Here is a 27,980-nt window from a genome sequence, read left to right as displayed (position 1 = left end):
TCACAACGTAACAAACAACACAACACAGTATATTAACTTAGTATAAAAAAGAAGAATAAGTGTATGTGTATTGCACACTGTTATTATTGCACATTAATTATTATTGCACCTTGTTATAAATATAAATATTATTGTTATCGTTTTAAACATTGTTACCTCCCCCTAAAAAGTCCAGGGAGGTATCCAGTCAGGTCAGCTATTTACATTGATCAGGGCTATTGCCCTGTTGTAAAAGCTGTCCTTGAGTCTATTTGTTCGGGACCTCAGCAGCCTGAACCTCCTGCCAGACGGCAGCAGCTTAAACACCCGGTGTCCTGGGTGTGTGCAGTCCCGTAGGATGCTGCGTGCCCTCTTGAGACAGCGAGTGCTGTACAGGTCCTTCAGGGAGGGAAGAGGATGTCCAATGATTTTTTGGGCCATGTTGATGACCCTCTGGAGTGCCTTTCTGTGTGCTGTGGTGCAGCTGGAGAACCACACACCGATGCAATATGTCAGCACACTTTCAATGGAGCAGCGGTAGAAGACGGTCAGCAGCTCCTTCTTCAGGTCCATTTTTCTGAGGATTCTCAGAAAGTGGAGACGCTGTTGGGCCTTCTTTAAGACCGCAGAGGTGTTAGAGCTCCATTGGAGGTCTGTGTCTATGTGCACACCCAGAAACTTGAAACTGGAGACCCTTTCCACGCACTCCCCGTTGATGCTGACAGGCTGCAGCTCGGACTTCCTCCTTCTGAAGTCAACTACCAGTTCTTTTGTTTTGGTGGTATTGAGGTCCAGGTTGTTGTCTGCACACCAATCTGACAGCCTCTGAACTTCAGCTCTGTATGCAGTCTCATCTCCCCCTGAGATGAGCCCCACCACAGTGGTATCATCTGCAAACTTGATGACTGTGTTGTCTGGGTGGGAACTAACACAGTCATGTGTGTACAGAGTGTACAGTAGGGGACTCAGTACACAGCCTTGTGGAGAGCCGGTGTTGAGGCTGAGGGCTGAGGAAAGATGAGGCCCCACTCTAACTCTCTGTACACGGTCTGAGAGGAAGTCTCTGATCCAGCGGCAGGTGGTGGAAGGAAGTCCAATTTCCAGCAGTTTATCTATTAGTCTGTCCGGGAGTATCGTATTGAAAGCAGAGATCCCAGTGTTGGATTCTTTAGGTGCCATCATGCTCTCTCCCTCCCTCTCTTTGTTATAATATCTCTGACATGCATTCTGGGGAGAGTTTCCTCACTTCCCTCTCAGCGTGTCTGCAAGGAAAACAAAAAGAGTCCCTGAGAAGGAATCACCTGCTGTGTGCAGGACTAAAGGTTCAGGTCTCAGAAAGTCTACAGATTCTCACTGTGTCGACTGTTCGTTCATAATCAATTATTACGGCGATGCTTTAGATGAGGTACGCTGAGTCATAGATGCAACGTTTGTGTTATATGCACACCCTCTTCTGGCTGGTGCTACTTTAAGGTACCTATGAAATTTAGACCACTGTTATGGAGCAGTGTTAGCACAGCGCCCTTGGTATGTTTTTTCTTTCTTAGAATTGTGTAAAGAATAAACAATTCTGATTAATTACACAATCACTAATTATAAACTGTTTATGATATTTAATGGAATATTGCACTCCTGTGTTTCAATGGCACATTGTGTTATGCAAGTACATAATGTTAGATGGCTAGTTGATCATTAAACCATTGGGCTGAATGGTTTATGATTACAGTCTCCGAATAGCCGCAAAACTACCTCCTTCTGTTCACACTGCAGGTCTTAATGCTCAATTCCGATTTTTTGATCAAATCCGATTTTTTTGTTTGCTTGTTCACACTACAAATAAAATGTGACAGCAAACGCGCTCTAGCGTGAACCCTCAAAGCGGCCTGCATGCGCAAAAGAAGACGTCACACACAACGCGCTCTGTTTAGACCCAGACCAAACACTATTGTTTGACTGATGGCCTTAATATGAAACACTTGTTTCAGACTTTACGTTTTCCAATTTTGCTTTAAGTTATAAAGTTATGTTGTTATTTACATTTGGCCTAATAATGATCCTTATTGCTGTTTTAGAGGAGCGGTGCTTCAAAGGATAGTTGCAGATTTCTGTCAGAATCTGCAGATTATACAGTACAAATAAAATGTTCACGTTTCCACAACGCTGTCTTTCCAACAGTTTCACTAACATCTAGACTGGATGGCCAGGAAGCGTTCACGATGTCTTCTCGGGCGCTGATAATAGGCGTCTGTCTTGTGTCAGTGACGTAAAAGACGGATTTAATGCGACATGACCATTCACACAGCAGTCGCTTTCTAAAACATCAGATATGTATCAGATTCAGTACCACATACGAAAGTGACCCAGGTCGGATTTGAAAATATTGGAGTTTTTGCTGTTCACACTGTCATACCATGATCGGATATGAGTCGCATAGGGTCAAAAAAGTCAGATTTGATGCGCTTTCGCCTGCAGTGTGAACGTGGCCTTAGAGTGCTAAGAACTTTTCCTTTTATTTGTCAGCCTCAGACATGGCACTGGTTTTTGCAGCTCTGTCTCTGCTGACTCTCTGACTGCCGTTCTGTTGAAAACATAAATATTGTGCAGGCCTCCCTCGTGCTCTCACCCATGTACACATGACCCGTTGGGTTGTTCTGTGGTGTCCAGCTTTGGGGCGTTGTGGTCTGGGGACTCCATGGATTGGGTTTGTTCCAAAGCATCCCACTGATGCTTTGCATTGACATCTGAGATGTTTGGAAGCTGGGTCAACGCTGTCCAGCTGGGCAAGGCTGCTGCCATCAGGGAGCATGATTACCAAAACACTGCACACTCAGTCAAAGAGACAGGGCCCAAAGTTCCCCAGAAGAACATTGCACTGTAAGAGGATAATGACTGTTATTCAAGTCATCTGTCAATGGTTTTAATATTGTGACTCCATTAGGAATTCATTGTTATTTAAACAATTTCTAATCAATATATTGTTCCATTAGACAATAATAAATGTGCTTTTCTATCAAAAAAGGATCTTTTGAAGTGATCCCAAGCCTTTGACCAGTAATGGCAGATCTGTATTTATGTGGCTGAGCATGACTGAGAAAAAAAATGAAAGTGAAAGCGTGAGTCAGAGAAAGAGGGGGAGAGAGAGTCTTATCAGTCCTCATTTTCCACACAGTGGCCAGTTTTCCAAGCAGGGCTAAAGAAAAAAACCCCAAAAACCTGCACACATTCCTGCCATAATAATGAGTCCTTATTTTTTCCAAAACAATGTTGACCTTGTCCAGGAAGTGGACTTTTTTCCACTGCGGTGTCATTACAGACACACAGAGAGCTCAGTTTACAACAGAGGTACACAGCTGATGCGTATCTCGGCAGCAGACTGCCACGCACATTACACTGTATTGTCTGACTGAAGCTCAGCATAATGCATTTTCCACCACAGAAGGCACAAAAGAGTACTACTTAAACATGCATACACGCTTACGCGTCCGTGTGTGTGTGTCTGTGTGTGTGTGCATGTTATAAAACCTACCAGGGTACACCTGCACTTTACAGAAAAACGTAGCGATGCAGTGTTCTCTGCTGATTCATCCAGAAAAAAGAAAGACAGAAAAGAAAAAAATGAGGAAGCATCACAAATTATGTTTCACCTCCAGTGTTTACGTAATTTTGCTTCTGGTAAATATTTCCATCCGATCGTGACCTGAGTCGTTCTCACGCCAGTTTTCTTAAATTAGACCGAGGATCATCATCATCAGTTTTACTGCCTTCTTATTGACTGAGGCATAAACACATCTTCTTTCATAACAACGTCAAAGGACTGTGCCTAACTATTTCTGTAATTATTATTATAATTATTAATAAATCTTTAATTTAAACAGGTATTCTCAATGAAATCAAGATGTCTTTTTTTCCAAAGAGAGCTGTTTACAAAAAACTGAAAAAGTGAGACAAACACATGTTAAAATGACACAACAGCAATTAAGAAAAACACGGGCGAGAGTAGCCACAGATAAATACATGTAATCTTTTAGATTATCTTTAGACAGTTTGTTACCAACAGCTTGTTGCCAAAACCCCCTCAAAAAACAGATATTTTGCTCTCATTCTTCTATTTTAGTCCATGAGGAATGTCAAAGATAACACAGTCTGGCAGACATGAAATTTGCCGAAAACTTGGCAAGTGTTAGCATGGCATCCTAAAAAAAATCTGAGGAAGTACTGAGAACTATCTGCAGCAGAAGAACTGAAAATCATGTCCTTAATAAATAGAGAAAATGTGGGAAACACCAGATATCTCACCAGGATGTGAGAGATGCATCTGGCTCTTCAGCTGATCCGTCTACTGTTCACTGAAGCCTCGCCAGAAATCATCATGTCATTCTTAAAGAAGGGAAACAGGAAGAAAAGTTGGAGTTATGGCAAATTACACATGAACTGACTGAAAATGTGGTGGCAACAGGTCTTATTGGGGGATGTCTGGAGGTCAGGAGAGAGGTATGACAGAAAACTGATGGAATTATGATCACAGAAAAGTGCTGTCAGATGATCCCAGATCCACCATGCAGTAGAAAAATCACACAGTAAACACTATCAGTTGTGGACTGGCCTCCCCAGAGCCTGGACCTCGACATTACTGAAGCAGTGTGTGATCGTGTTGAGAGAAAGTAGAACAAAAGGCAGTTAAAATCCAAAAAAGATGGAGCCCTACCAATTATTGACTTTCAAGATTGTACAAACTCAAACTCAAAAACAAAGAATACATTTTCTCTTTTTCTAGTCTAATCTAAAATGAGTCAGGTGCAAGCAGGGATTTGATTCCTACAAATATTTAACTCATGTAACTAGAAATTAAAAGATCTCAAAATGAATCTACAGTATAAGTGATGTTGGACATGGGCATGTGTGAAAGAGAACTAGCCTGTCATTTTCAAATGAAGAGACAACTCTGGATCATATTTACTTGGTTTAAAATCTGTGTTCATGTATTTTGCAGACAACAGAAGAGTTTCCAGAAACACGATGTGCAGGGTAGCTGATTTTCTGACCTGTCTTCAATCACAAACAGAACAAAGGAGAAGCAGAATGGGGGCAGGAATAATGTCTTCAGAAGATAATTTAAGGATTTGAGTGGTATTACGATGCAAACTATTGCCTATCTTCAAACTCCTACATGAAATAAAATCATCACCTTTTGGGGGAGTATTTTCTACTCGGTGTGTGGGAGACTTGAAGTGGACACTTCAGACTGAAACACATTTTGTAAACAGTGGTTATTTGATTATGTTTCTTTGGGTCTAAATGAATTAGAAATTAGACAAAGCTCAAAGAGTGTGCTGAAGGAGAGACGATGCCCTTTGATATTAATGGATTAACATATTTTAAGCGTAAAGTGGATGTGATTTATGCAAGAGAGCTTCCCGAGCCCTCGAGGTAATTGTGCGATTCTTCCACCCCCGGTGACAGAAGGCAGGGTATTATCACGACACTCGGCATATACTTTAGATCCGCTGTGGAAAAACACCTTTAAAATTCATCTCATGAGTTAGAATTATGCAGTTTTCCTACAAAAAAAAAAAGAAATGTGCCACTTTCTCAGAAAGAATGACGTCATTATAATTTTACAGAGGCTACAGGTAAAAAAATCAGGCGAGCTTTAATCAGAAAGCAGGATTGCCGTGAAATGAACGCGGGCATTCGTGAGGCTCGTGTTTGCAATTTAGATAGAGATGCGACACCCTCTTCGTTTTCGTCCTCTCTGCCAAATTTATCTGCATTTCACAGCCAGATCGCTTGTGATATTATCTGTGATTAGGGTTTCGAGCAGATTATCTGTTCACATATGGCGAATGTTGGATCAGCTCTAACGAAGGCAAATACGTGTTTTGTCAAAACACAAAATGTTGGCTGAGTAATTTGGCTGGAAGTGAGCAGACTTAATTTCTTGAACTGATCTGGTGCTGTTGCGAGCAGCTCTGTGAAACAACAGCACCAGTGTCACTGAGGATGGTGAACTCAAATCCATGACACTGGAACTCACAGGTTCACACCGGTTCACGTCTGCACCTCTGGATCCAACCTCGCACCACCTACTGATAAGAAAAGCAGCAGTAGAGACAGTTTACACAAATGCACAGATGGGTGACAAATTAAAGGAAAAACCTGAACCATTAAATCACTATGGAAAAGGGATCTGGTGGCAAAAAAAAAAAGAGCAAATCATCTTCATCCTGTGATAAAACCCTTCTATCCTAATGGGAGCTGTTTCTTCTAGGATGGAAATGCCCCCATCTGTAGTGCAGAATCGTCAAAATAAATAATAAGGGAACATCATTTGTAAAAAGGTGTTCCATTCATCAAATACATTACTAGAAACTCAGTCACAGCATCGTGCCAAGGTGCAGTAAAGTTGTCCTAGTGGCACATTGGAGCACTTCCCAAGAAACTTCACATTGTTCTTTGTTTTGTTTTTCCTTTAATTCACCACTCATGTGGAACTTGTTATGTTTTAGATAATTCACCAGGGCAATCACTGCCACTTGTGATGCAGTTAATCTTTTTCTAGTTGCTCTTGAGGGACTTATATGTTAAATATTAAATCTTTGTTTGATCGGGGACATATTCAACAGAAATGCGCCTGCCTGCATGTCTGCCATCCTGGAGACAGATACACAAGGTCTCCCGCTTGATGGTTTGCTTTTTGGATAATATGAGCAGTCCATTTAATGTTTTACCAAAACTCAATCCTGAAAAACCTTTAAGCTTTTTCAATGACTTACCCAGAATTGGTAACTGTAGACTTTATGGCTGCTTACTATGTGGAGAACAAAAAACTATTTGGAGTAACATTTTTCTCTCCCACAAGGGAGGGAGTATACGATCAGTTGTGGTTTCTTTATCTGTTTGTTAGGAGTCTAGCAGCCACAGACTTCAAGATGTCATTTTAAAATTTTGTGGAATGGTAGACACCAGTAACACCTCAAGCTGACTTAATTTGGGTGAAAACTGGGTCAAGGTCACACCCTTTTGTGTGTGTGTGTGTGTGTGCTCCCTCAACAAATGTCACAGTTGAGGGAGCTATATTTGATTTCTTTGCCCGTAAGAAATGCCATCCATCTAATTTAGGGTCACAGAGCATGGAATCGATCCTGTCTGTCTTAGGACAAGAGGTGGATACGCACTGGACAGGTCACCGGTCTCTCACAGGGCTAACACAGAGAGATGACCATTCACACTCACGTTCACACCTATGGGCAATTTAGAATCACCAGTTAACCCACTAACTGCATGTCTTTGGACTGTGTGAGGAAACCGAAGCACCCGGAGAGAACCCAAACAGGCACAGGGAAAACATGAAAACTCCACACAGGAAGGCCCTAACTACATGGTGGATTTGAACCCAAGACCTTCTTGCTCTGAAGCAGCAGTGCTAACCCCCACACTTTTCCTCAATTCCTTCTAATCCAAAGTGGTGTCACCTTTACCCAACTTTCCCAATTCCTGCTGTTAGTGATGCAAGTTGTGACCCTTGAGCAAGGCACATGAACTTGAGCTGTTCTGCTTGTTGGGAAACAGATCAAGCTATTTGCAGCTTTCAGGTCTGTTTCTCCAGGCTGCTGTGTGGATAAGAAAAAAACTGAAATCATACGACTAGCTTTCACAGCCATTCACTTTAAATATGTATTTTTTTCCTATTGCTTGGAGCCACAAAATAACTAATAAAAAAGGCAACCAAACAGAGCTCGGCTACCATTTGTTCTTTTAAGAGCCCAGTAATTGAGTTTTAATCACAGGTAAATTAACACATATTTACACTCATAGTTTGTCTCAGGTTTAAAAAAAAGCATTTTGGTTGAACACCCCACCCATATGATCCATCAAAACCACAAAGCTTTACCGGTATCTGCTTCCATCACTGGCCCTTTCACTGTTTTGCAACAGTAATCCAGACCTAAGATCATACCTTTGCAACTCCAACCGCAAAACAAAGCAACAATTACCAGCACACAAAATGAATGGGCCAACTCAATACTTAAAATGGATTCAACTGCACCTTTACTGCAGAGATCTGGGTACAATCCTGGATGCTGATCCCTTTGCCTTTGTGCATACAGGTTGACAGTCTTTACTTTTAATATGCTACATGGCTTTGTTCAAAACAGATCCTCAACATTTTTACCTGAAGGAGGGACTCCTGCTCTTTTCTTGCACCTTCTGGGGTCTCTTCCAGACCCCTGCCCCATTATAGACGTTTTACCGGCAGTATAGGGGTTGTTTCAGGAGGTTATGATATAGGGTGGAGTTAGGGACGTGTTGGATGCCATCACCAGTACGCAATACCAGTGAGGACACTTCAGCGGAAGAGAAACTGCCACACCTGGTCAGGTGTTTTAAAAAAATTAATTATTAAAAACAGATTAGAGCAGGGGTGTCAAACACAATGCCCGTGGTCCAGAATCGGCCCATCAAAGACCCCAATCTGGCCCACAGGGCAGCTTTGGAAAATGTAACAGAGGGCATTGAATTTGGACTTTGAACTGTAGTTTCAAAGGTTTTACAACATTTCCTACTGATAAAGACCTCAATCACTGCCATTCAAACTACACCAAAGTAATTAAGTAATAGATAAACAATAACAATTACAGAAAAGTTCCTGTTTTGTTTTGAAAACACACAGTTTAACGTCCCTGGTAGGTTCCCATAAGCCGCACTGGTTCACTACAGAGCACCATCTAGTGGAGACTCTGAAGAACTGCATGTAGCTCAAACGATACCCGACAGATACACAGTAAACACATTCTCCGTGAGTTAGTTCTTCTTAGTGTTTTGCTAAATGACAAGTTAAATCCTGGAGTCACGCGCACCACAAGCCAGAAGCGCGTCACGAGCGCTGTGTTTACGTTGCCAGGACACAGTTGTCTGGCTACTGCGGATCCCAGGTGATTTACCTAAAAGCGGATTCTCCTGAGCGCTGGATTCACCTGAGGATCAGATGAACATGAACAGCACACACAGTTTTCCGGATAGCACACAGGATATTAAAAATACCGCCGTCTGAGGCTATCTCCTCCTTTTGCTCCCAAACAAATACATATTTTGAGATGGCTTTTTCTTAGCGCGCACAGGTTGAACGATGAAGGCCAAAGCTCTGTCAGTGAAGGAGTGCGCCTGGATGTCCGAGGACTGCCACCTGGTGGACATACCGCGTGAAGCTACCCAGAGGGACACCCTTTGCTTACCGAATATCTTCCAAAAGTCCAAAAAGGTGAAGCCTCTGACAAAGACTCGGCCCAGCCCCAATTGCCAGGTTTACTACACAGCCAGGGAGCTTCTGCTGGAGGTGCTGGACAGAGAAGCGATCCGGGAGCTGATCAGGAGAGCTGCCGGTGTGAAGGCAGGGCCAAATCGGCAGTCACACTGCCAGAGCAGGGAGCAGAGCACAGATGTGTCTGAGGAGGGGTATGCTGATGCAGTGACGTGGTTTTCTGTGGTCCTGCAGAGCGGCCTGTCTTTGGGGGAGAACTGCAACTTTGGGCATGATCTAAATGTGAAACTAGACGGATGGCAGGGCGTGCTAAAGAGAAACAGCATCCAGGCCGACCTGCTGTCTCTGACCAGACTGGAGGATGGAGAAAAGCTGGAAGTCCTCTCTGCTTTCTGTGGCCACATAACCCAGCGCTACCAGGCCCTCCATACGCCGGGGCCAAACCTGGCTGTAAAGAAATACAGACTGTCCTCTCAGCAGGAGCACTACTCTGTTTATCTCGCTCTCCTCTGTGACCCAAGCTCGGGGTTCATCTGTAACATGTATCTGTACTGTCCAGAGCAGCTCCAGAGGCAGAGTAAGAAATCTGTTGTCGAGCAGGTGGTCAGACACCTGCTGAGACCTTTCTGCAACCACAGGTGTGTGGTTCAGCTGGATAGCTCTGCCTGGATGGAGGAAAGGCTCACACACATCTTGTCTAGATTAGGGTTCACCATTCATTTTGTTCCCGCTGTTAAGAGGCCACCATCTTCACCACCTGAGGGCTCCATGATGTCTGAACTCATTGCCCACCTGCAGGGTTGGACAGGACCTGCCCTCGTTCCCCTGTCTGATCCAAAAGGAACAGGGGTGGATGTATTCCTCCCAGGCCTTTGGGTGACGCTGCATGTGATCTGCATCAACACATTTGTGCTCCACACTCTGCAGAGCCAGAGCTCAGGAAAGAAGGTCAACCTGACACAGTTCACCAGGACTCTGGCCTCTCAGCTGGCCATGAACAGCAGCACCGCCGTGCCCGTTCTGCCACGACTGAACAGCAGCTCATACCAAGAGAAAAATGTCTCAAATATTTGTAAGCAAAGGTTAGTCCCGCTTTTTGTCACAGATCTTCTGCAACGTCTTATGGCTGCTGCAATGTTTGATGAATGAAATAAGCCAAACAGAAAAAAACGAAATTCTGAAAACTTTATATTTAGCTTAGTATTTAATTTATAAGTGTGTGTTTTAGATCTTTGATCCCCACACTTATCACTGAGCCTTGAGCACCCATAACCCGATTCTGACTTTGTCTTCCTTCCTTGCTCATCACCCCACATAACCTGCCATAGAGCCTTACTGCTACTTGTAGCTGATTTTTAATTTCCTGTGTTATCTATCCCACCACTTGACACACCACATTCTAATGTGATAACCAGGGTTTTTAATATTGTGACCTTTTAATGTGAAGATTTGAACAAATAAATCCTGTCATTGATATATTTGATATTTTTGCTTGACTAAATTTTCCTGCAGGACAAACACCAACATCTGTGGTCAGGTGACGGTGAAAGGAAAACACAGGTGCAGCTCTGCAGTGAGGCTGCAGAACAACTGGAACAGACCAGGAGTGTGTGGGTTAGACAATTCTGGCAACTCTTGCTACTTAAATGCAGTGTTACAGTGCCTGTGCTCCACCGTGCCCCTCGTAGAGCACCTCCTGGATCAGGAAACACGCAGAGAACTGGAAAAGTAAGACTGCGCATGTCTAAGGATCTTGGAAAGAAAAGCGTCTGGACTTCTTTAAGTTGCTTGAAGACGTTTCACCTCTCATCCAAGAAGCTTCTTCAGTTCTAAGGTCAAATGGTGGAGAGTCTCAGATTTAAACCCAGTGGGAGTTTCCCCCGAAAGAGGGACAAAAGGACCCCCTGATGATCCTCTACCTAATCACATGAGCCAAGGTGTGAAAACGGGTGTGGGTCACAATCAGCCAGGGTTTCGGGTGAGCTCATTGTGAAATCTGGCCCCACCCTATCATGCAATTTCCTGAGGTCAGATGGCCCAGGATGTGAGTGGGCGTTAAGGCGTCTGGGAAGGGAACTCAAAACTGGATTATAGATGGCAGACGGTGTCGTAAACCACCGCCTCTGTTCAAAGACGGTCGCTCACAGTGGACATAAATGGCTTCTTTCACTCCTCCTTCAAACCATCTGTCCTCTCTGTCCAAAATGTGAACATTGGCATCCTCAAAAGAGTGACCTTTGTCCTTTAGATGCAGATGGACAGCTGAGTCTTGTCCTGTGGAGGTGGCTCTTCTGTGTTGTGCCATGCGCTTGTGAAGTGGCTGTTTGGTCTCTCCAATGTAGAGGTCTGGGCATTCCTCGCTGCACTGTACAGCATACACCACATTGTTAAGTTTGTGTTTTGGCGTTTTGTCTTTCGGATGAACCAGTTTTTGTCTGAGTGTGTTGCTGGGTCTGAAGTACACTGGGATGTCGTGCTTGGAGAAAACTCCTGAGTTTTTCTGATACACCGGCTACATAAGGGACATACATGTAAAGGAAGCACTCAAAACATGTGGTTATCCTATTTGGGCGTTTATAAAGTCAGCAAAGAGACACAGAAAAGAAGATCAGACACCAGCGAGGGAGGATAAGAAAGACAGACGCAACAACATTGTCATCCCCTATGTAGCCGGTGTATCAGAAAAACTCAGGAGTTTTCTCCAAGCACGACATCCCAGTGTACTTCAGACCCAGCAACACACTCAGACAAAAACTGGTTCACCCGAAAGACAAAACTCCAAAACACAAACTTAACAATGTGGTGTATGCTGTACAGTGCAGCGAGGAATGCTCAGACCTCTACATTGGAGAGACCAAACAGCCACTTCACAAGCGCATGGCACAACACAGAAGAGCCACCTCCACAGGACAAGACTCAGCAGTCCATCTGCATCTAAAGGACAAAGGTCACTCTTTTGAGGATGCCAATGTTCACATTTTGGACAGAGAGGACAGATGGTTTGAAAGAGGCGTGAAAGAAGCCATTTATGTCCACTGTGAGCGACCATCTTTGAACAGAGGCGGTGGTTTACGACACCAACTGTCTGCCATCTATAATCCAGTTTTGAGATCCCTTCCCAGACGCCTTAATGCCCACTCACATCCTGGGCCATCTGACCTCAGGAAATCGCATGATAGGGTGGGGCCAGATTTCACAATGAGCTCACCCGAAACCCTGGCTGATTGTGACCCACACCCGTTTTCACACCTTGGCTCATGTGATTAGGTAGAGGATCATCAGGGGGTCCTTTTGTCCCTCTTTGGGGGGAAACTCCCACTGGGTTTAAATCTGGGACTCTCCACCATTTGACCTTAGAACTGAAGAAGTTCTTGGATGAGAGGTGAAACGTCTTCAAGCAACTTAAAGAAGTCCAGACGCTTTTCTTTGCAAGCTCCTTTGACTACCATGACCTGGATGACTGAGAACCTTCACAGACTAAGACTGAGCATCTTCGTTTTATTCTCGGACTCACCTGAGGGTTGGCAGTCATGTTTTTTCCAGTAGTTTAACCTCTTTTCATGCAGGTCCAAGTGCCTTGTCGCTGAGGTGTTTGTCCGCCTGCTAGAGGAGATGTGGCTGGGGACGAACTCCAGCTGTGCCCCCGTAGAGGCCAGGTCGGTGCTGTGCTCCATCTTTCCCCAGTTCAACAACTACTCCCAGCAGGACGCCCAGGAACTGCTCCTCTTTCTCCTTAACACGCTACACGACGACCTGAAAAAGGTGCAGAGACACCTGCGCATCTGCACCATCACATAGCCTGTTCCTCTCTGTAATATAAACCTACGGAAACCATAACTGAGTGTGTTTTTGTGCGTATGTGATTGTTTACAAGGTTGCAAAGGACCAGATGCACTGTTCAATACGACAGCAAAGGCAAGAACACAATAGGTACTGCACCACTGAAAGCACCATTGTGTCACAGCTGTTTGAGGGCCAGCTGAGCTACATAACCCTCTGCATGCACTGCGATCAGCAGGCGTACAGCACACAAACGTTTACTGTGCTGTCACTTCCGATTCCTGCCGGCATCCTTAAGTGCTCCATTCAGGCAGGTTTTTTTAAACACCATTCAGACTGTTTGCATTTGATATACTGACGGTCTCATCCCTGCAGTTCTGTGCTTGTCTTTTATTCTCGTTTCATGTTGTGCAGGACTGTCTGTCGCTGTTCTTCGAGCAGACTGTCCTAACTGGGGGAGAGCAGCTGCTGTGTTCAGTGTGCAGGATGAGGAGAGAAACGGCGGTCATCACTAGTTTGGACAAACCTCCAGAGATCCTCATGTTACACCTAAAACGGTGAGAAGGAATGGATCGTCATCTCTTAAGATACTTTATTTACAGAGTATATGTTCAGTCGATAAAATCTTTAAATTTTATGAATGGATGTGTAACATTTAGCAGAGCATAATCTCACTTTAAGGTCCACTCAGGAGTGTAGCTGCTCTGAGATCTTTGATCTTTAGAAGGAGATGAACTTCAGCAGGGTGCTGTTTGAAAGCAATTAAAGGACTTAGTCGATGTTGCCTAGATTCAGTGTTGATCGTGAAAACGGCAGTGCACAAAACTTTCACATTCACGTCACATGATACAATTAATATCATCATGACCAAAATTGAGCAAAACCAAGAAGGCTTTATAGGCTTGAGGGGGAAAAAAACAGATGCTTAAATAAATCGGTTCTTCCCCATGTACAATTTTCTAGATCCGCCACTGCTCTGGAGACATTCATTTTTTTAGTGACCAATTTCAGTCTGTTTTTGGTCTATTTGAATTACAGCAACAAAGGTCATGACAGTAACAGAGAAGCAACAATATGCATTTGAATAATTCAAGGACTGAGTTTGTTAAATTATTAGACAATAAAGACTCAAAAAATTAATTAACTGATTTCCAATAATGGTCTTTTTGCTTGTAAGTACAAAAACACGAATAGCGCCATTTATCAGTATTGAGTAACCGACCTTTGCTACAAATAACATGTATTCATGCATGCATTAATTCAGCAGGCATCATGAATACTTAATACTCGTTATGCATTCTATTATGAAGTGTTTCTGCTTCCAAATACCCCGGAGATACAGGAAGGCTAAGATAAATCAATAACCCCCACTGTTTTTTAAGAGTCAGTGTTTCAAACTAAACTTATTTCCTCCGCCGCAGGTTTGGCTGTAAGGGGAAGAAGCAGGTGAAACTGAGGACTAATGTCGCGTTCCCCATGAAGCTCGACTTGACCCCATTTCTGTCGAGCTCAGTGCATAATGTCTCAGATTCTTCATACCATCTTTATGCTGTTGTGGTGAGTGAACATGAAGAAGATCGTAATATGAATTTGTGAGGTCATGTTTGTGTTTTGCCGAAAGATATTTGAGCGCACTGCAAACATCCACACTCGTAGATTCAAAGACTTGGGGATGCATGACTGCCGAGACCGCGAAGGCTCAGGGCTGTAAATGAAATGCATGACGCCACTTTGGCAGTCAGGGGTATGTCCAGAAGGGGGGCATGGGGTGGCAACAGCCCCTTCTGAAAGAAGGACAGTCATCTTTGGCAGGTTGGACTAGAGTACTGTTAATCTTACAGTCCCCAACACTGTTATATAAGAGCATGAATACTACCAGTAGGAATGTAACGGAGTACATTTACTCCAGTGATTTACTGAGACTTATTTGGACGTGTTGTTGCTTTCTTCTGTTACTCCACTATATTTTGGATGCAATTACTGTATTTATACTATTTATTTTGCAGCTTTTTAAATCTTTGGTTATTAATTTCCTGATAAATTACATTATTATATAATTAAAATAATCAACAGCTGCAATATTAAAGAGACCATTTTAAAATTCCTAGGAACACCCCTGGTGCCAGACTTTTTCTTAGGCAGGGGCGCAAAACTCATTTTTCATCCTGGGCCAATTTGATCTTATGTGGGCTGGAGCAGTGAACCAATCCCCCTTCTAACAGTGTAAAGTAGTTTAATAATTTAATGTGAGATAACTCAGTATGAGGAAAATGAAGTGCAGCTTCAATAAACTGTCCCAGTTTTAATACGTGATAAAGAAATGCTGCTGCAGTTAATGAAACAAACCCAACTTTTTTGGGCTTAAATAGTAAAACACAAATCTGTAACATTACAGAAAAACTTTTGGCATTGCCACAATGTGCTTTGCATCATTTTAAGATCACCCAGGCAACACAAAGGGTTTAATGTTTAGGACTTGGCACCTGTTATGTAATTAAAACTGTAATATTTACATGAAATGACAAACTGTGTGGAAAACCATGGAGTTTTCACCACATCTGTTTTTTTAATGTATTCATTTCATATTTTTTAACAGAACCACACAGGTCATCTGAACATGGGTCACTATACGGCTCTGTGCCACAACGCCTCAGCCCAGACCTGGCACTTGTTTGACGACTCGCTTGTCAGAGAGGTACAGGACACCCTGGTGCAATCTCCCAACGCCTACATGCTGCTCTACAGCCGCAAGCCTTTCCAGAAGCCAAAGATCCAAGGACTGTGAGCTTTGCAAATAGAAGACCAAAATCAGTTTCCCTCTTGAAAATGTTTCTTATCATCTGCATTTGGTTCAACATCTCTGCTGCTCTTTGTACTGTTAGCATCTCCATAACAATTAGAAATAAATTGTGAGTTCAGTGTTAATGTATAATGTTTAACTATCACACTATCTCCAAACCACAGGAAGACAGGGACATCAGGTTGATAAGGGCTTTATGACAGTACTTAATACATGCTGAAGATATCTTGGAACATTTGTTCACAAACACACACAGAAACTAATTTGAAGCAGTTTTAATAAATAGACATATGAGTTGTTTGAGATTAATATAATCGTTATATCTGAAACACTTTCAGAACATTGAGGAGGAGGGGGGGGGGGGGGGGGGGGGGAGTACAAGTGAAAAGAAAATAGCACATGATCTCATGCGAGGCAATAAAAACAGTCAGGAAGTTCAGAGTCTAATCCTACCCCTTAAGAGCTCTGGTCCATTCTAAAAAAATAATCAGCTTACTTTGTGCTTGCCCTTGTCAGTCGGCTGGTCAGTCAGGCAGAGTGCGTTGACCCTATCACACTCGTGTAAGTGGCTAAGGTCAATTTCTCACGTCTTCACATTCTCCAGCTCAATACTAAACATTAAAGTAATTCCTGAAAAAAAAAAAAAGAAATCTAACCAAGCCTCAAACAAATAAAGACCAAAAATCACTAGTATGAACCAAACAGGATGTCAATCTATCCTGATACATTTGCCTCTAAATAGTGTTTGAGTATAATCATGTAAAGAGTAAGTATGTTTAACTGACAATAACCTTTACAGAAGACTGTAGGGTTTCCTTTCATTAGCTGAACCGAGCAAGACAGAGAAGATATCAGCATCAGTTTAAAGCATTCTGAGTAGAGCGCTGAAATCGGCTGTTAAACAAATATGTTCTACATAAACAACTTAATGTGATTGCATAAGTGGATAAGTGCAAGAATGTGGCTAATATGAACAAGCAAAACTCCGTCCTTTACCTCAGGAAGAATGCTAAAAATCAGTCACAGTCTCTTCAACACCCCTCGTTAATAAACAAGAGAAGGCTCTACAGGTAAACCCCTAAAACATATGGTTTGCCTTTATGAATATGGAGATAATATAATGGCTGCTACTTTCACGAAAAAAATAATAATAATTTGGTCACTTAACAGATAAATATTTTGCCCTAAAGTATTTACATTTGTAATGTGCAACATCAGCGTAGGTAGGTATGTACATGCCACCTAACTGTTAATCCTGTGTATGCACAGTACAAGAAAGCTGAAAATCAGTTCTGCGATAGCGCTGTCCACACCGAGTGTGAAAGAAATGCGAGTGAAGAGCGTCTGGACCAGCGGTCAGCCCTACAGCACAACTATGGTAGAGAAGTCAGATTTAAAGGAGGATCCATTTAGTCTCTAGATGATCAGTAACGTGAACAGATGGCATATTTTAAACAGCTATGGCTCCTCTAGTAGCTGAAGCGTTGCACAGTGTGCCTGCACCGTTCTCCTTTCTGGGACAGACGAGATCTCATGGCCACTCGCTCGAGTAACTCCCCGACAAGTTAACTGCAGCTTTGTGCACCAGGTCCTCAGAGCTGTGATTCTAAAAAGAAAAAAGCATTGCTGCTCTGGTGTATTAGTGTGCCTCCTTTATGTCCCACAGCACCATCACAGGGTGGAGTAAAACAGGATATAGGCTGCAGAGGACTTGACGGAGGAGGTGGAAATGTCAGACACCTCATGGTCGTCGAACTTGTACCAGCGCTGTTTGGCGGCATTCTTACAGTAGGCTGTGTAATGGCCACCATCTAAACCCCCATAGTGGTTCTGGTAGTGGAAAAGCAGACGACAATCAACTGTTACTTAAGCATTACAGGCTGCTGTTTTCAATGTTTTAAACCAGGTTTTTTCTTTCCAATCTTGCCTGTATAAATATTTTACTATCCTGTCTTGCTGTTTAGGGACCAAACACATTTATGTACCAAAGCTACTGAGCCAGTACAGCTCTTGTGTTGCCTATTTGCCAAAAGACTGGCTGTAGTCCCCAAGCAGATCCAACTCATTGTTTTATCATTTAGACAATTGTTGATGTTACTTTGATAAACTGTACATCCACCTTGCTCCCTACATTTGTTATATTTGGGAAACCAAACAACTCATTTAAAAAAAAAAAAAAAAAAAAAAAAAAAAAAAAAAAAAAAAAGTGTTCTTAGAAAGCCCAGGTTTTCACAGATTGATCATACAAAACTAAATGGCCCATGCTAGATCTATCGATTTAACGTTTACTGAAGCCTGAGTGGGACCAAAGATATTGCACCATGTCAAAATAATTGTAAAAATTCACCAGTTTTGTTCAGTAAGCAGACCTTAAACTTTGCATGTAGCAGTTTGTAATCATTGCTCATCTGCTGATCTTACCACAGATGATACCATATACAACTTGAGATTTTGACTATGAAGATATCAGAATTGGTATATATAAATAATTTGGTCATTCAGCCAGACCTTTAACGAATCCTGTGTCTGTCAGTAGAAGCAGCTATACCGAGACCAAACTACATACAAACACTTCTTTCTCACCAAAATAGAGAAATGGTATCATGGTGGTACCTGCTGAATTTACTGCCCAGGTCACAGGACCCGTTGGCATTATGCCTCAACTTAATACAGTTCAGGAAATCATATTTATATAGATCGGCTCAGAGGGTTCCTGAGCAGACTGTTATTTCAGAATAAAATGTTTATGTTAAAATTTTGTTTAGTGCATAAATTTAAAAATATTGGCAAAGGCCAGTGATTTGACCTTGAGGTCAAGGTTACTGAGATTGAAAGTGATCAAAGATTTTTAGTAGACACCACAATGGTATCAGTTTGAAAACCCTAGGTGACTTACTTCTCAAGTTATTGCAGGTGCAAAGATGTTCAGAATATGTGACCTCTGACATTTAGTTTGAGGTCACTGAGATTAGAAGAGATTTTTTTGTACATGTTCCCATGTTATCAATTTGAAGCTACTGCTCACTACTCACAGCTACATTCTCGAGTTATTGCATTCACAAATTTAGGTGTCCATGAAGCCCGCCTGCCTGGCGGGGTGACAACAATACTTCATCAATCTTTTACACCAGAGCAGTAAAAACAGCAGCAGTCATTTCAGTTTCACTTACAGACACTCCGTAAAGGTTGTATCTCTTCAGGCTCTGTTTGGGTCCAATGACGTACTGGGCCAGGTCCAGACTATCTAAAGGGAAGTCTACAGATGTCTGCAGTTTCTGCTTCCATCTACCCTCATAGGAGAACCTGCAGGAAGAACCCCCACAACAGGAAATAATGTTAATGTCAAAAATAGCACTCCTGTAAAGCTTATAAAGTGAGGAGTGAAAATAGACAGATAAAAACTGTTTTACTGCTTTGATTACAGACCGTTTCAAGTGCACCAGGAGGATGGGTGGGACCTTCCAGATCTCCAGTTTCTTGGTGGAGTCTCTGTGGGCTTTGCAGTGTCTGCAGAACACCTTGTTGTTGTCAGTCAGCTTCTCTTCCTTGGAGAATAGCCTCAGACAGTCCTACCCGGAAGTAGAAAAATCACTAATTATTAACCATAGTTATGCATTTAATCAAGAGTAATATGATCTACACAACCACAATACATTTAATTGGCTAGTTTGTCCGAATGAATTCAGAGAAACAAATGCTGTCACGATGTGAATATGTTAGATAACAATATGTGTGCTTGACACGAGAGCAAAAACATGCTTTGATATGCCCTGACCTGTAGGGAGCACTTGCTGGTGGAGGCCAGAGGCAGCGACAGGTACATGAAGGTCTCAAATGTCCGTGACTTGCGATGGCAAGTCAGACATTGCACAGTGGACTTGAACTGCCCCTGGAACAGTGCTACGATGATGGACTCGTTCAGAAGCTTGTGTTTGCTCCAGGCCAGGTCAGCACCCGTTTGATCATCCAGATGGTCATTTTCTTCTTCCTTGTACCGCTTCCTGTTGTCCGCCTGACCAGAAGTGAAAGAAAATAATTTAAAATGACACAAGCCCAAATTAACAGCTAGAGACACCTGCCTTTGTGATTCAATTAAAAATCAATGAATAATGGCAGATGTTCACTATACCACCTATCGATATCATGTTGCAGGGAGAAGTGAAAACTCACTAAAAACTACATGAAGAATTTTCAAGCCATAATCTCTGTATTCATCTCTCGAGTATTGTTCAGCTTATTAGCATGCAGTTCAGCCAGTTCACTCTCAGTATGACAGGCAGGAAGATATGGCAGGTTAACACTTGCTAATTAATACCTTATTAATTAGTATGATTTACAAAAAAAAAAAAAAAAAAAAATCAATTATCCCAGAGAGACAGAGTGGACTGGGACTGGGCCAGCATGATGGCACACAGGTCAGAAGATCACACAAAAGGGACATGATGAGATGGCGTGCGTGATGACAAATGCACATCACCAGCTGCTACAATCGAATCGGCATCCTATGCTCAAAAAGAAAATGGGTTGATGTACTTCTGCAACTTAACCCCAGGTGGAGACAATTGTCACTGTATCACTCAGCTGATACTCTAACAGTATAAATAAAAGACCTTCAATAGGAAAAATAACTCAGAAAAAAAACCCCTACTACCTTTGTGGTTATAGTAAGTTTAAAAATATAAAATACTGGTGACTCCTCAGCCTCCTAGTAGACACACCTAGGGTATCAATTTCAAAAAGTCATTGCAGTCACAAGATTTTCAGAAATACAGTTATCAGAAGTACTCTAACCTTGAGGTCAAGGTCATTGAGATTCAAATGTATCCAAGATTATTAGTACATACACATACAGCATCATTTTTAAGGTCTTACATCACCTCGTTCTCGATCTATTGCTTCACAAATGTAGGTGACCACAATATCAGCCTCTTACAGCTGAGTTGTAAAAAAAACATACAATCACACAATTGCTTTGTCGTCATCCCCCCCCCTGATCTAAATGCACATGAAGCCAGTAAAAACAAAATAAACGAAAGGAAAGACATCTGTTGATACAGGCAATGAGCATGTCTTGGGTCAACATGCACAGAGGTTCTGACAGAGCATCAGACCAGACAGATGCAGACACGTCACACGCACACTGCTGCAGGAGAACCAAAGACACACAGCTATTTACTTACTCTCTAATTTGCCATCAAAATGAAACCCAGTGAAAAAAACAGAAAGAAGGAAAATGATAAAAAAGACTAGGACTTCATTGTTAACAGGCAAGTGTGCAACAACATACAGGGATACTAAAAGGAAACCTGAGAAAGCTGTGGTTCAACAGAATAAAGGATGCACTGTTAATTTAGTCAATATTTAAATAAGAGTGAGAATATTTAGATGTTAATGGTTCTCTTTTCATGTAACCATTGTAAGACTTTGTTTATGCCTCACTGGTGGCTGTGGAATACCCCTTATTAAGTTTTCACACTACCTTGTTGAGGTCCTCATGAAGCCCATCCATGAGGAACAGCAGCAGCTCCTGGGAGTCTTGCTGGTCATAACCAGCAAACTGCTCATTGATCTTGCCTATGGTGATCTTGAAGTCACGTGGACTGATGCACTTGTACAGACCAGCCCACAAGGCCTTCATGATTACACCAAACTCCTCGGCCACCTCCCCTTTGTGGCCAAGAATATTGTGCCTGAAAGAGAACAGAGGCTCCGGTGTTATACATTCCCCCGCATACAGACCTCATTATGACCAGCAATTCCACTTATCTCGGATCTAACCTGTTTATATCCTCTAGGTAGCAATTGTTGTTGAAGTATTCAGCCAAGGCAGGAGTGTTGCAAAGAGACTGTAAGATTGAGTTCATATAACATGTGTTGCCCAGGTTACGAAGGCCAGTCAGTGATGCGCCGAAACCCCCAAATGTGGGATTGAGGTTGCGAATTTTGGCTGCTGAAGGACGCGCAATCTCCACTTTAGAATAGACTTTGGCAGGTGCAGGTCTGAAAGAGAAAAGAGTAAAATAAGAGAGCCAGACTAGTTACTACAGATGAATCATCAAAGGAAGTACCACAGTGTAATATATACAAAGAATACAGGTCATACATACCATTGTTGCTTTAACAGCACAAAAAGCATAATATTTAATTGTAAAACAGGTTCAAACTAAACATGAACAGTCACTGAAATTACTACCTTATCACACATTTTCTGCTCATTTAACTAAACAGCCTGAGGAAATACTATCAAAAGCTACTCTTCTATCCACACAAACACAATCTGAATCACCTTTATGACACTCCAACACATCATCTTCATACCAGAAGAAGTATTTTGCAGGCTTCTATTGTCCTTTATAATATGCAGCTATTATCTGTTCACTTAAAACATATTTATAGGTGCACAGCGTGTCTTACTTGGTTTCTCTGTTGATTGTGGGTATGACAGCAGTAGCGGTCGGGGCAGTGGCCTTTTTCTGTGCCTCCTCTCTCAGGTCCTGACTGATGTCAGGGGAAGAGTAGGAGCGTTTCAGTTTAGACTGCTCCTGCTCTTGTTCACGGTTTGTGTCTGGCTCAGCTGGTCGTGGTGTTTTCTGTTTGACTGTTGGTGGTGTCGATGGTGGGGTCTGGGGAACAGTGACTTCAGGAGGGTACAGGTGGACACGATTGGTTGGCGAATGGTAGTATCGGTAGGTCCCCGTCACTGTGTCAAGGAACTAGCCAAGAAAATTAAGCGGAAGAAAAGAAAAGCATTTGGTAAAATTTAACCATAAACCTTTAAACTTTTTTTCCTTTGAACTTTCACCCTCAGTTATTTCAAATGAATCACTTATTTCAGGTTTGGTTATCTGGTACCTTCATCCAACCATCAGGAAGACCCGGTACACTCCTACCCATCTCTTCACTCCTTGCTCGGGTCAGAGGCTCCCTCTGTGAAGACACACACACACAAACACACTTTATTTAATAAGATCATACAAAAAAATTATTGTAAAGGCTTTCACAGTCACAGCAGGGCTGTGAGAGTCACAGTCTCTCACAGCCCTGCGGAAATCTAACAAACGCATTAAGTTTGACAGACAACACTAACCCCAAGTGTCCAGGACTTCAAATTTAATAAAGGACAAACTACAATTGTTTAGCAGTGGCTTCACTTCTCTATCAAACTGTTCCTCCATTTTGACAGTGACAGGTTAAACTGAAGGAAGTGATCAGCCTAAACAGGACTAGTTAGTAAAAATGGGGGGGTTAGAATCTAAAGTTTCAACCTACACATGCCACCTTTATATGAGGAGCATTACACTATTTGAAGTTTTATCTTTACAAATAATTGTTATTTGGGCTCTAATTGTTATACTTTAGCTCTAGGAGCCAAACTAGGTTCTAATCCTTTAACTCATTAAAACAGTTTAGTGGATTGTGTGTTTAAAAAAAAAAAAAAGTACATTGTTTAGGATGTGCAATTATGACGAAGAATTTTTAACATCTTCTTTTAACCAATGATTTAAGACACTAGGACCTTGTGGGATGACCTTAAACTTTCATTTGTTTGTGACAGTAATTATCTCTGACAGAGAAGAGGACTCACCTTAATCTCACTAACAATATGGTTGGGAGCCGGGGAATCCAGAGACATACTCTTAGAGGGTGTGTCAGAGTTCTGCTCTTTTCCTCTCCTGTCTTTTTCATCCCATGCTTTGTTTATTTTATTTTCCTCATCTTCTGCTTTTTGCCTTTCCAGTTTCTTCTTCTCCTGATGTCTTCTCTCCTCCTCTTCCTTCTTTCTCTTCTCACTTTCTTCCTTTTCTAGCCTTTCTTTCGACTCCTGTTTCTCCTCCTCTAAACGACGCTGCTGCATGCGTTTCTCCTGCTCCTGCTTTGCTTTCTCCATCAATGCCACTGCTTCGGAGTGTATCTGACTTTGTTCTTCTTTAGAAAGAGAAGCATTAGGAGCAAAGGGTGGTTTAACTGAACGGTCTGGGACAACTGGGCCATTCTGGGTAGAATCCTTTGCTGACCCGTTTTGGCTGGGCTTAGGTTCAGGTTTCTTGGTACGGTCAAACTGGGACAGGAGAAGAGTCATGTTTAGACACATTTGGAGTCCTTTAATGCTTTGCATTCTCTAAAGGTTTAACAGTTATCAGGGCAAACAATACCTGAGGGAATGCTTTGGGTGTTGCAGGTGACTGGCTGGATGTGCTTGCAGCAGGGGCCTTCTTACCCAAGTCCTGACCTGAATTTGTGGAGCCGGTGACAGAGAAATCAACACTGTCGGGCAACTTATCAGCGACTATGGAAGTTTTAGATGTTGGAGGTTCTGCTGGTGTGATCCCATTCACCAGCACAGGAGCTGATGGTTCCTGAGGCTCAAGTGAAACTTCAGGCTCGGGTGGAGGTGGGGTTGGAGGTTTTGGTTCCTCAAGGGATGGGTAGCTAAAGTTCACTGTTGAAAACATCAAAGAAAATGTCTACATGTAAGACAAGAGTCCAGTCACAATTAGTAAGTAAGTGAGTAATACAAAATTATATAAAGTATATTGTGGTTTTTATTTTCTATCTCATAAAATGAGAAAACATTAAAGGGCCATTTTTTTAATAAACTGTACTACTCATACTCACACTGAGGAAGGGTGTTGGTAATGGTCTGTCGAGGTGGTCTAATTTTAGCATTGGTCGTATACATGGGGTAAAACAACAGCCAGTTCTCATAGCCACCCTCCAGCACCAGCGGCTCACTACGCAGGATGGTGATGCTGTCCCACTGTGCAGTTATCAAACACAACATTGTAATTTTACATGAAAACACAGGTATTGATATTTACAAGCTACTGCATAAAGTCAACCACCCGCCAGACACAGTTACCTTAAAAAGAGCATCTTTGAGGCTCTGCAAGGTGGTCCCCAGTTTAAGGTCAGTGACAGAACTGAACCAATCCAAGAGGATGACATAATCTACAAATCCCCGCCGTTTCCAGTGCTCTTTGGACTCTTCTGGCAGCTTTGCCTCAATCTGATTCACAGTGATTCTGAAAAGTCAAAACATTTCATTATCCACAGGTTGACCAAACCCCCCCCCCAAAAAAACACAGACACAAAAACAAACTGAAGGTAGAAAGATCAGTCCATTCATATTATTATTTGATAATGAATCACACATGGTGTGTTAGAACAAACTTCAATCAAGTTTGAAGCTTCGCTTCTCACCCTGGGCTAATGGCCTCCTCAGGCACGCTGATGCAGGTTTGAGCCGGGACCTGAATGTGAGACTCCTCAAAATCTCGATGGCTGCGTGCATCCATAACAATTATTGCGATAGTCTGGTCCTTCATCATGTTGAAAAGTTTCTCAGCCGTGATCCCACCAGCAGGCAGCGCAGCTGTCAGACAAAATTCATAACTCAGCACTAATAAATCAACTAAATTCAAAGATAAAAACAAAGTGACTGCTTTGAGGTTTTCCACTTTACCTTTTGAGGTTGCATTCTTCAGTTCATTCTGTTCAGCTTTCACCTGCGACACACATCCACAAAGACTCATCTCATTAGCATGTTGACATAAACTGGATTTTTCCCCTTATACTAAAGGTACAAAAAAAGAATCATTACGATTTCAATACAGGCATTCAAATATTAATTAAGCTACGGGTGTTTGCATTATTATTATTATTAAAATCCACTGTAATGCCCAGTAGGGCAAAGAAAACATTCGAAGTCTTTATATCTCACTTTATTTTTCAAAGGCACAGAAATGCTGTGTGCAGTAAATATCTCAATACCTGTAACCACCTGCAAAATTCAACTCTTATACTGTGCTTTAGTTTAGATCCTTTTGGGAGGGTTATTGATCGATGCAGTTTTTATGTAAGCGTAAATTTGGTAAACTATCGGAAAGTTACATATAAGACAGTAAAATACTCTTTTTGATTTGCAACATATTTCTAAAAAAAGTTGGGATAGTGGCAGATTCACCACTTTCTTGCATCACATTTCATGTTTAAAAAACTAATAAGAACTGAGGAGATCAGCTACTGTGGGAAAGTGCTTTCCAGTCACTATCTGAGTTCAGCTTCATACAGTTCAGAGTCTTCTTTGGCCTGTTTTGTTGTCCAAGTGTTTTCAATGGGGGACAGGTCTTGAATGCAGGCAGACCAGTTTGACAAACTCTATTATCTGAGTATTCCTTTTGTGATGTGTGCAGAATGTCCAGAAGGTGACACATCTATGTCATCTGGATGGAAGAATAATCCATTGCAAAGCCTATATATCTTACGTAAATGGGGCCCTCAAAAATAATTCCAAAACCAGCAATATACTTTGCAAAGAGTATACACACTGGCAGCAGTGTGTATACTCATTTCAAACCTTCACCTTTTTGCTGTCCTTCCTGTTTGTGAATGACGTTTTTGGAGAGCCCCGATCGCCATCTTTTTCTGTCATTTCCTCCCTCCTCTTCTTCTCCTCTTGTCTCTCCTTTTCCTCTAGTTTTTTTCTCACCTCTACCTCTTCGTACCTGTTCAAAATAGGTAGGAAATAAAGATCAGTTAAGTGAAACAAAATCAATATCCTATTTTACAGTGTCTGAATTAAGAAAGTGAGCATAATCATGACAGCTGAAACCTCTAACCTGAGTTTAAGACTTTCAGACAGCTTTTCAGCTTCTTCAATGGCTTTCTTAAAGCTGTTTGTCCCAAGCATAGTCACGTAATACTCCTGTGCACATCAGAGAACACTTCAAGTAAATAATCTGCCTTCATGTGAAAAAAACATTAGGTTAGCAATACAAAAAGAATGAACAAACTTATAAATATTAGGTATACCGGTTGCTGCTTGAACTCTGGTCTCTTCTTGATGATGTCATATACTGTCAAATACTTCATGTACAGTACATAAGCTTTCTCCTCATCTCTGTCCAGACGGCACTCCTCTGCCGCCTTGAATATTTTGCAGGCACTCTGGACATAACTACAAACACGAAAAAAGTATATGTAAGTTAAAGATTTTCATCTCCACATGACTGCAATGTGCTTCAGTCACAGAAGCCAGAAAATTGAGATCAGTGACAAATGTCTTTTTATTAGGTAATAATTTCTGCCCAAAAAAAATATAGTAACATTACTTTCTAGTGCTTGTCTTGTCTGGCTTAATTTCAGCTTTTTTATTGAGGTCCCCCAGAGAGGTGGACAAATACAGCTCTTTGACCCCGGTGGAAACTGCAGGCATCTTGGCGAATGTGTTGAGTCAGAGGTCACTGGCAGGCAAAAGGGTCAGTGGTGTAGACAAGCTCCGAACATCTCTAGATAAATGTTTGTGAAAGAGAAAAACACAAACACACGCCGTTTATACTAGAACAGCTGTTCTAGTTTCATAGAACAGTTCAATCTGCAAAAGAACATTTAAGCCACGGTTAGCAAAAACGTCTCAAAAAGTTTTCCCGTGCCGTCGGCGGTTGTGTAGTATTTAGAAATGTCTAGAATTAGGACAGGCTAAGCCGAAACGATGACACTTCGCAGATAAATCACTTATTGGCTATGACACGGCGCTTGGCTGTAGTCAACAGACCCAGGGCATGTCAACACTGACGACAACAACATAGTTTTCTCGCTAATGTTAGCCGTTAACCACTACTCGGCTGGATGCTTTTACGAAGCAGCTAAAGGTCAACTAAACTGACAGCATTCGGTTTAAACCTTAAACCTACTACTTGGCTGATAAAAAACCTATCTAGCCCCTTAAATGTGCACCTGGCGTTGTTACCTTCCTCGTTAGCCTGCTAGCTACGTCAGTTAGCAAGCTGCGCTTGGAGCGCACGTAGTTAAAGCGTTAAGGTTAGCTTATGAGAACTATTTCCCTACAACAGAGACAGTCGAGTACATAACACCCCCCATATCACTGAGGTCTATATTACTGTCTGACAGTTTGACAATATACATTTAGTTTTAAAAAATACCTCTTTATGATCCGTTGCTTACATTTTAGCCACTTTTTGACAGCTGATTCTGATTTCTTGTTCCGCTTCCTCCTTTTTTCCCCAACCCGTTCTCTTCTTCTTCTTCTTCTTCTTCTTCTTCTTCTTCTTCAGCTAATTCTTAGACGTTGGCATCCTTACTATCACACTACCGCCACCTTCTGGAGTCATTTTTTTCTTTCCTGATACCCGTTTCCCACAT

The 27,980-nt window shown here is 42.1% G+C and overlaps 2 protein-coding genes and 1 long non-coding RNA gene across 8 annotated transcripts; 1 reads left to right on the top strand and 2 right to left on the bottom strand.

Annotated features, from left to right (window-relative positions):
- Positions 1-625: 625 nt before the first annotated feature.
- Positions 626-8,849, bottom strand: LOC146718957 (uncharacterized). 3 transcript variants are annotated; one of them, XR_014920667.1, is made up of 5 exons: positions 8,153-8,849; positions 4,276-4,356; positions 3,506-3,555; positions 2,603-2,851; positions 626-1,241 (listed from the first exon to the last, which is right to left on the bottom strand). It is a non-coding gene; the product is annotated as an uncharacterized LOC146718957 (long non-coding RNA). The 3 variants fall into 3 exon arrangements; XR_014920666.1 differs by lacking the exon at positions 8,153-8,849 and adding an exon at positions 6,014-6,169 and having other exon boundaries at positions 4,276-5,221; XR_014920665.1 differs by lacking the exon at positions 8,153-8,849 and having other exon boundaries at positions 4,276-5,549.
- Positions 8,850-8,852: 3 nt separating this feature from the next.
- On the top strand, positions 8,853-16,187 carry LOC146718956 (uncharacterized). 3 transcript variants are annotated; one of them, XM_085458093.1, is made up of 7 exons: positions 8,853-10,320; positions 10,751-10,852; positions 12,805-13,000; positions 13,113-13,328; positions 13,433-13,575; positions 14,440-14,575; positions 15,615-16,187. In XM_085458093.1, the coding sequence occupies exons 1-7, from the start codon at positions 9,107-9,109 to the stop codon at positions 15,801-15,803; spliced, it is 2,196 nt and encodes a 731-aa protein (XP_085314219.1). In that variant the 5' UTR covers positions 8,853-9,106; the 3' UTR covers positions 15,804-16,187. The 3 variants fall into 3 exon arrangements, with proteins under 3 accessions (XP_085314219.1, XP_085314212.1, XP_085314225.1); XM_085458086.1 differs by having other exon boundaries at positions 10,751-10,966; XM_085458099.1 differs by lacking the exon at positions 14,440-14,575 and having other exon boundaries at positions 10,751-10,966; positions 15,615-15,709.
- Positions 15,996-27,858, bottom strand: usp8 (ubiquitin specific peptidase 8). Of its 2 annotated transcripts, none has more exons than XM_085458071.1 (19): positions 27,761-27,858; positions 26,930-27,106; positions 26,631-26,775; positions 26,438-26,523; positions 26,182-26,323; positions 25,282-25,324; positions 25,020-25,191; positions 24,679-24,841; positions 24,435-24,576; positions 23,972-24,258; positions 23,404-23,877; positions 22,671-22,745; positions 22,233-22,531; positions 21,597-21,818; positions 21,298-21,508; positions 19,594-19,830; positions 19,245-19,387; positions 18,989-19,121; positions 15,996-17,648 (listed from the first exon to the last, which is right to left on the bottom strand). In XM_085458071.1, the coding sequence occupies exons 2-19, from the start codon at positions 27,031-27,033 to the stop codon at positions 17,490-17,492; spliced, it is 3,237 nt and encodes a 1,078-aa protein (XP_085314197.1). In that variant the 5' UTR covers positions 27,034-27,106; positions 27,761-27,858; the 3' UTR covers positions 15,996-17,489. The 2 variants fall into 2 exon arrangements, with proteins under 2 accessions (XP_085314197.1, XP_085314202.1); XM_085458076.1 differs by having other exon boundaries at positions 27,783-27,858.
- Positions 27,859-27,980: the final 122 nt, after the last annotated feature.

The sequence above is a fragment of the Copadichromis virginalis genome, linkage group LG1 (genome assembly GCF_057382275.1).
Source record: "Copadichromis virginalis isolate Kocher_CV1m ecotype Utaka linkage group LG1, C_Virginalis_male_GT1.1, whole genome shotgun sequence".
Lineage (NCBI taxonomy): Eukaryota > Metazoa > Chordata > Actinopteri > Cichliformes > Cichlidae > Copadichromis > Copadichromis virginalis.
The sequence above is the reverse complement of the archived record's forward strand: the minus strand, read 5'-3'. Positions and strand labels throughout refer to the sequence as shown.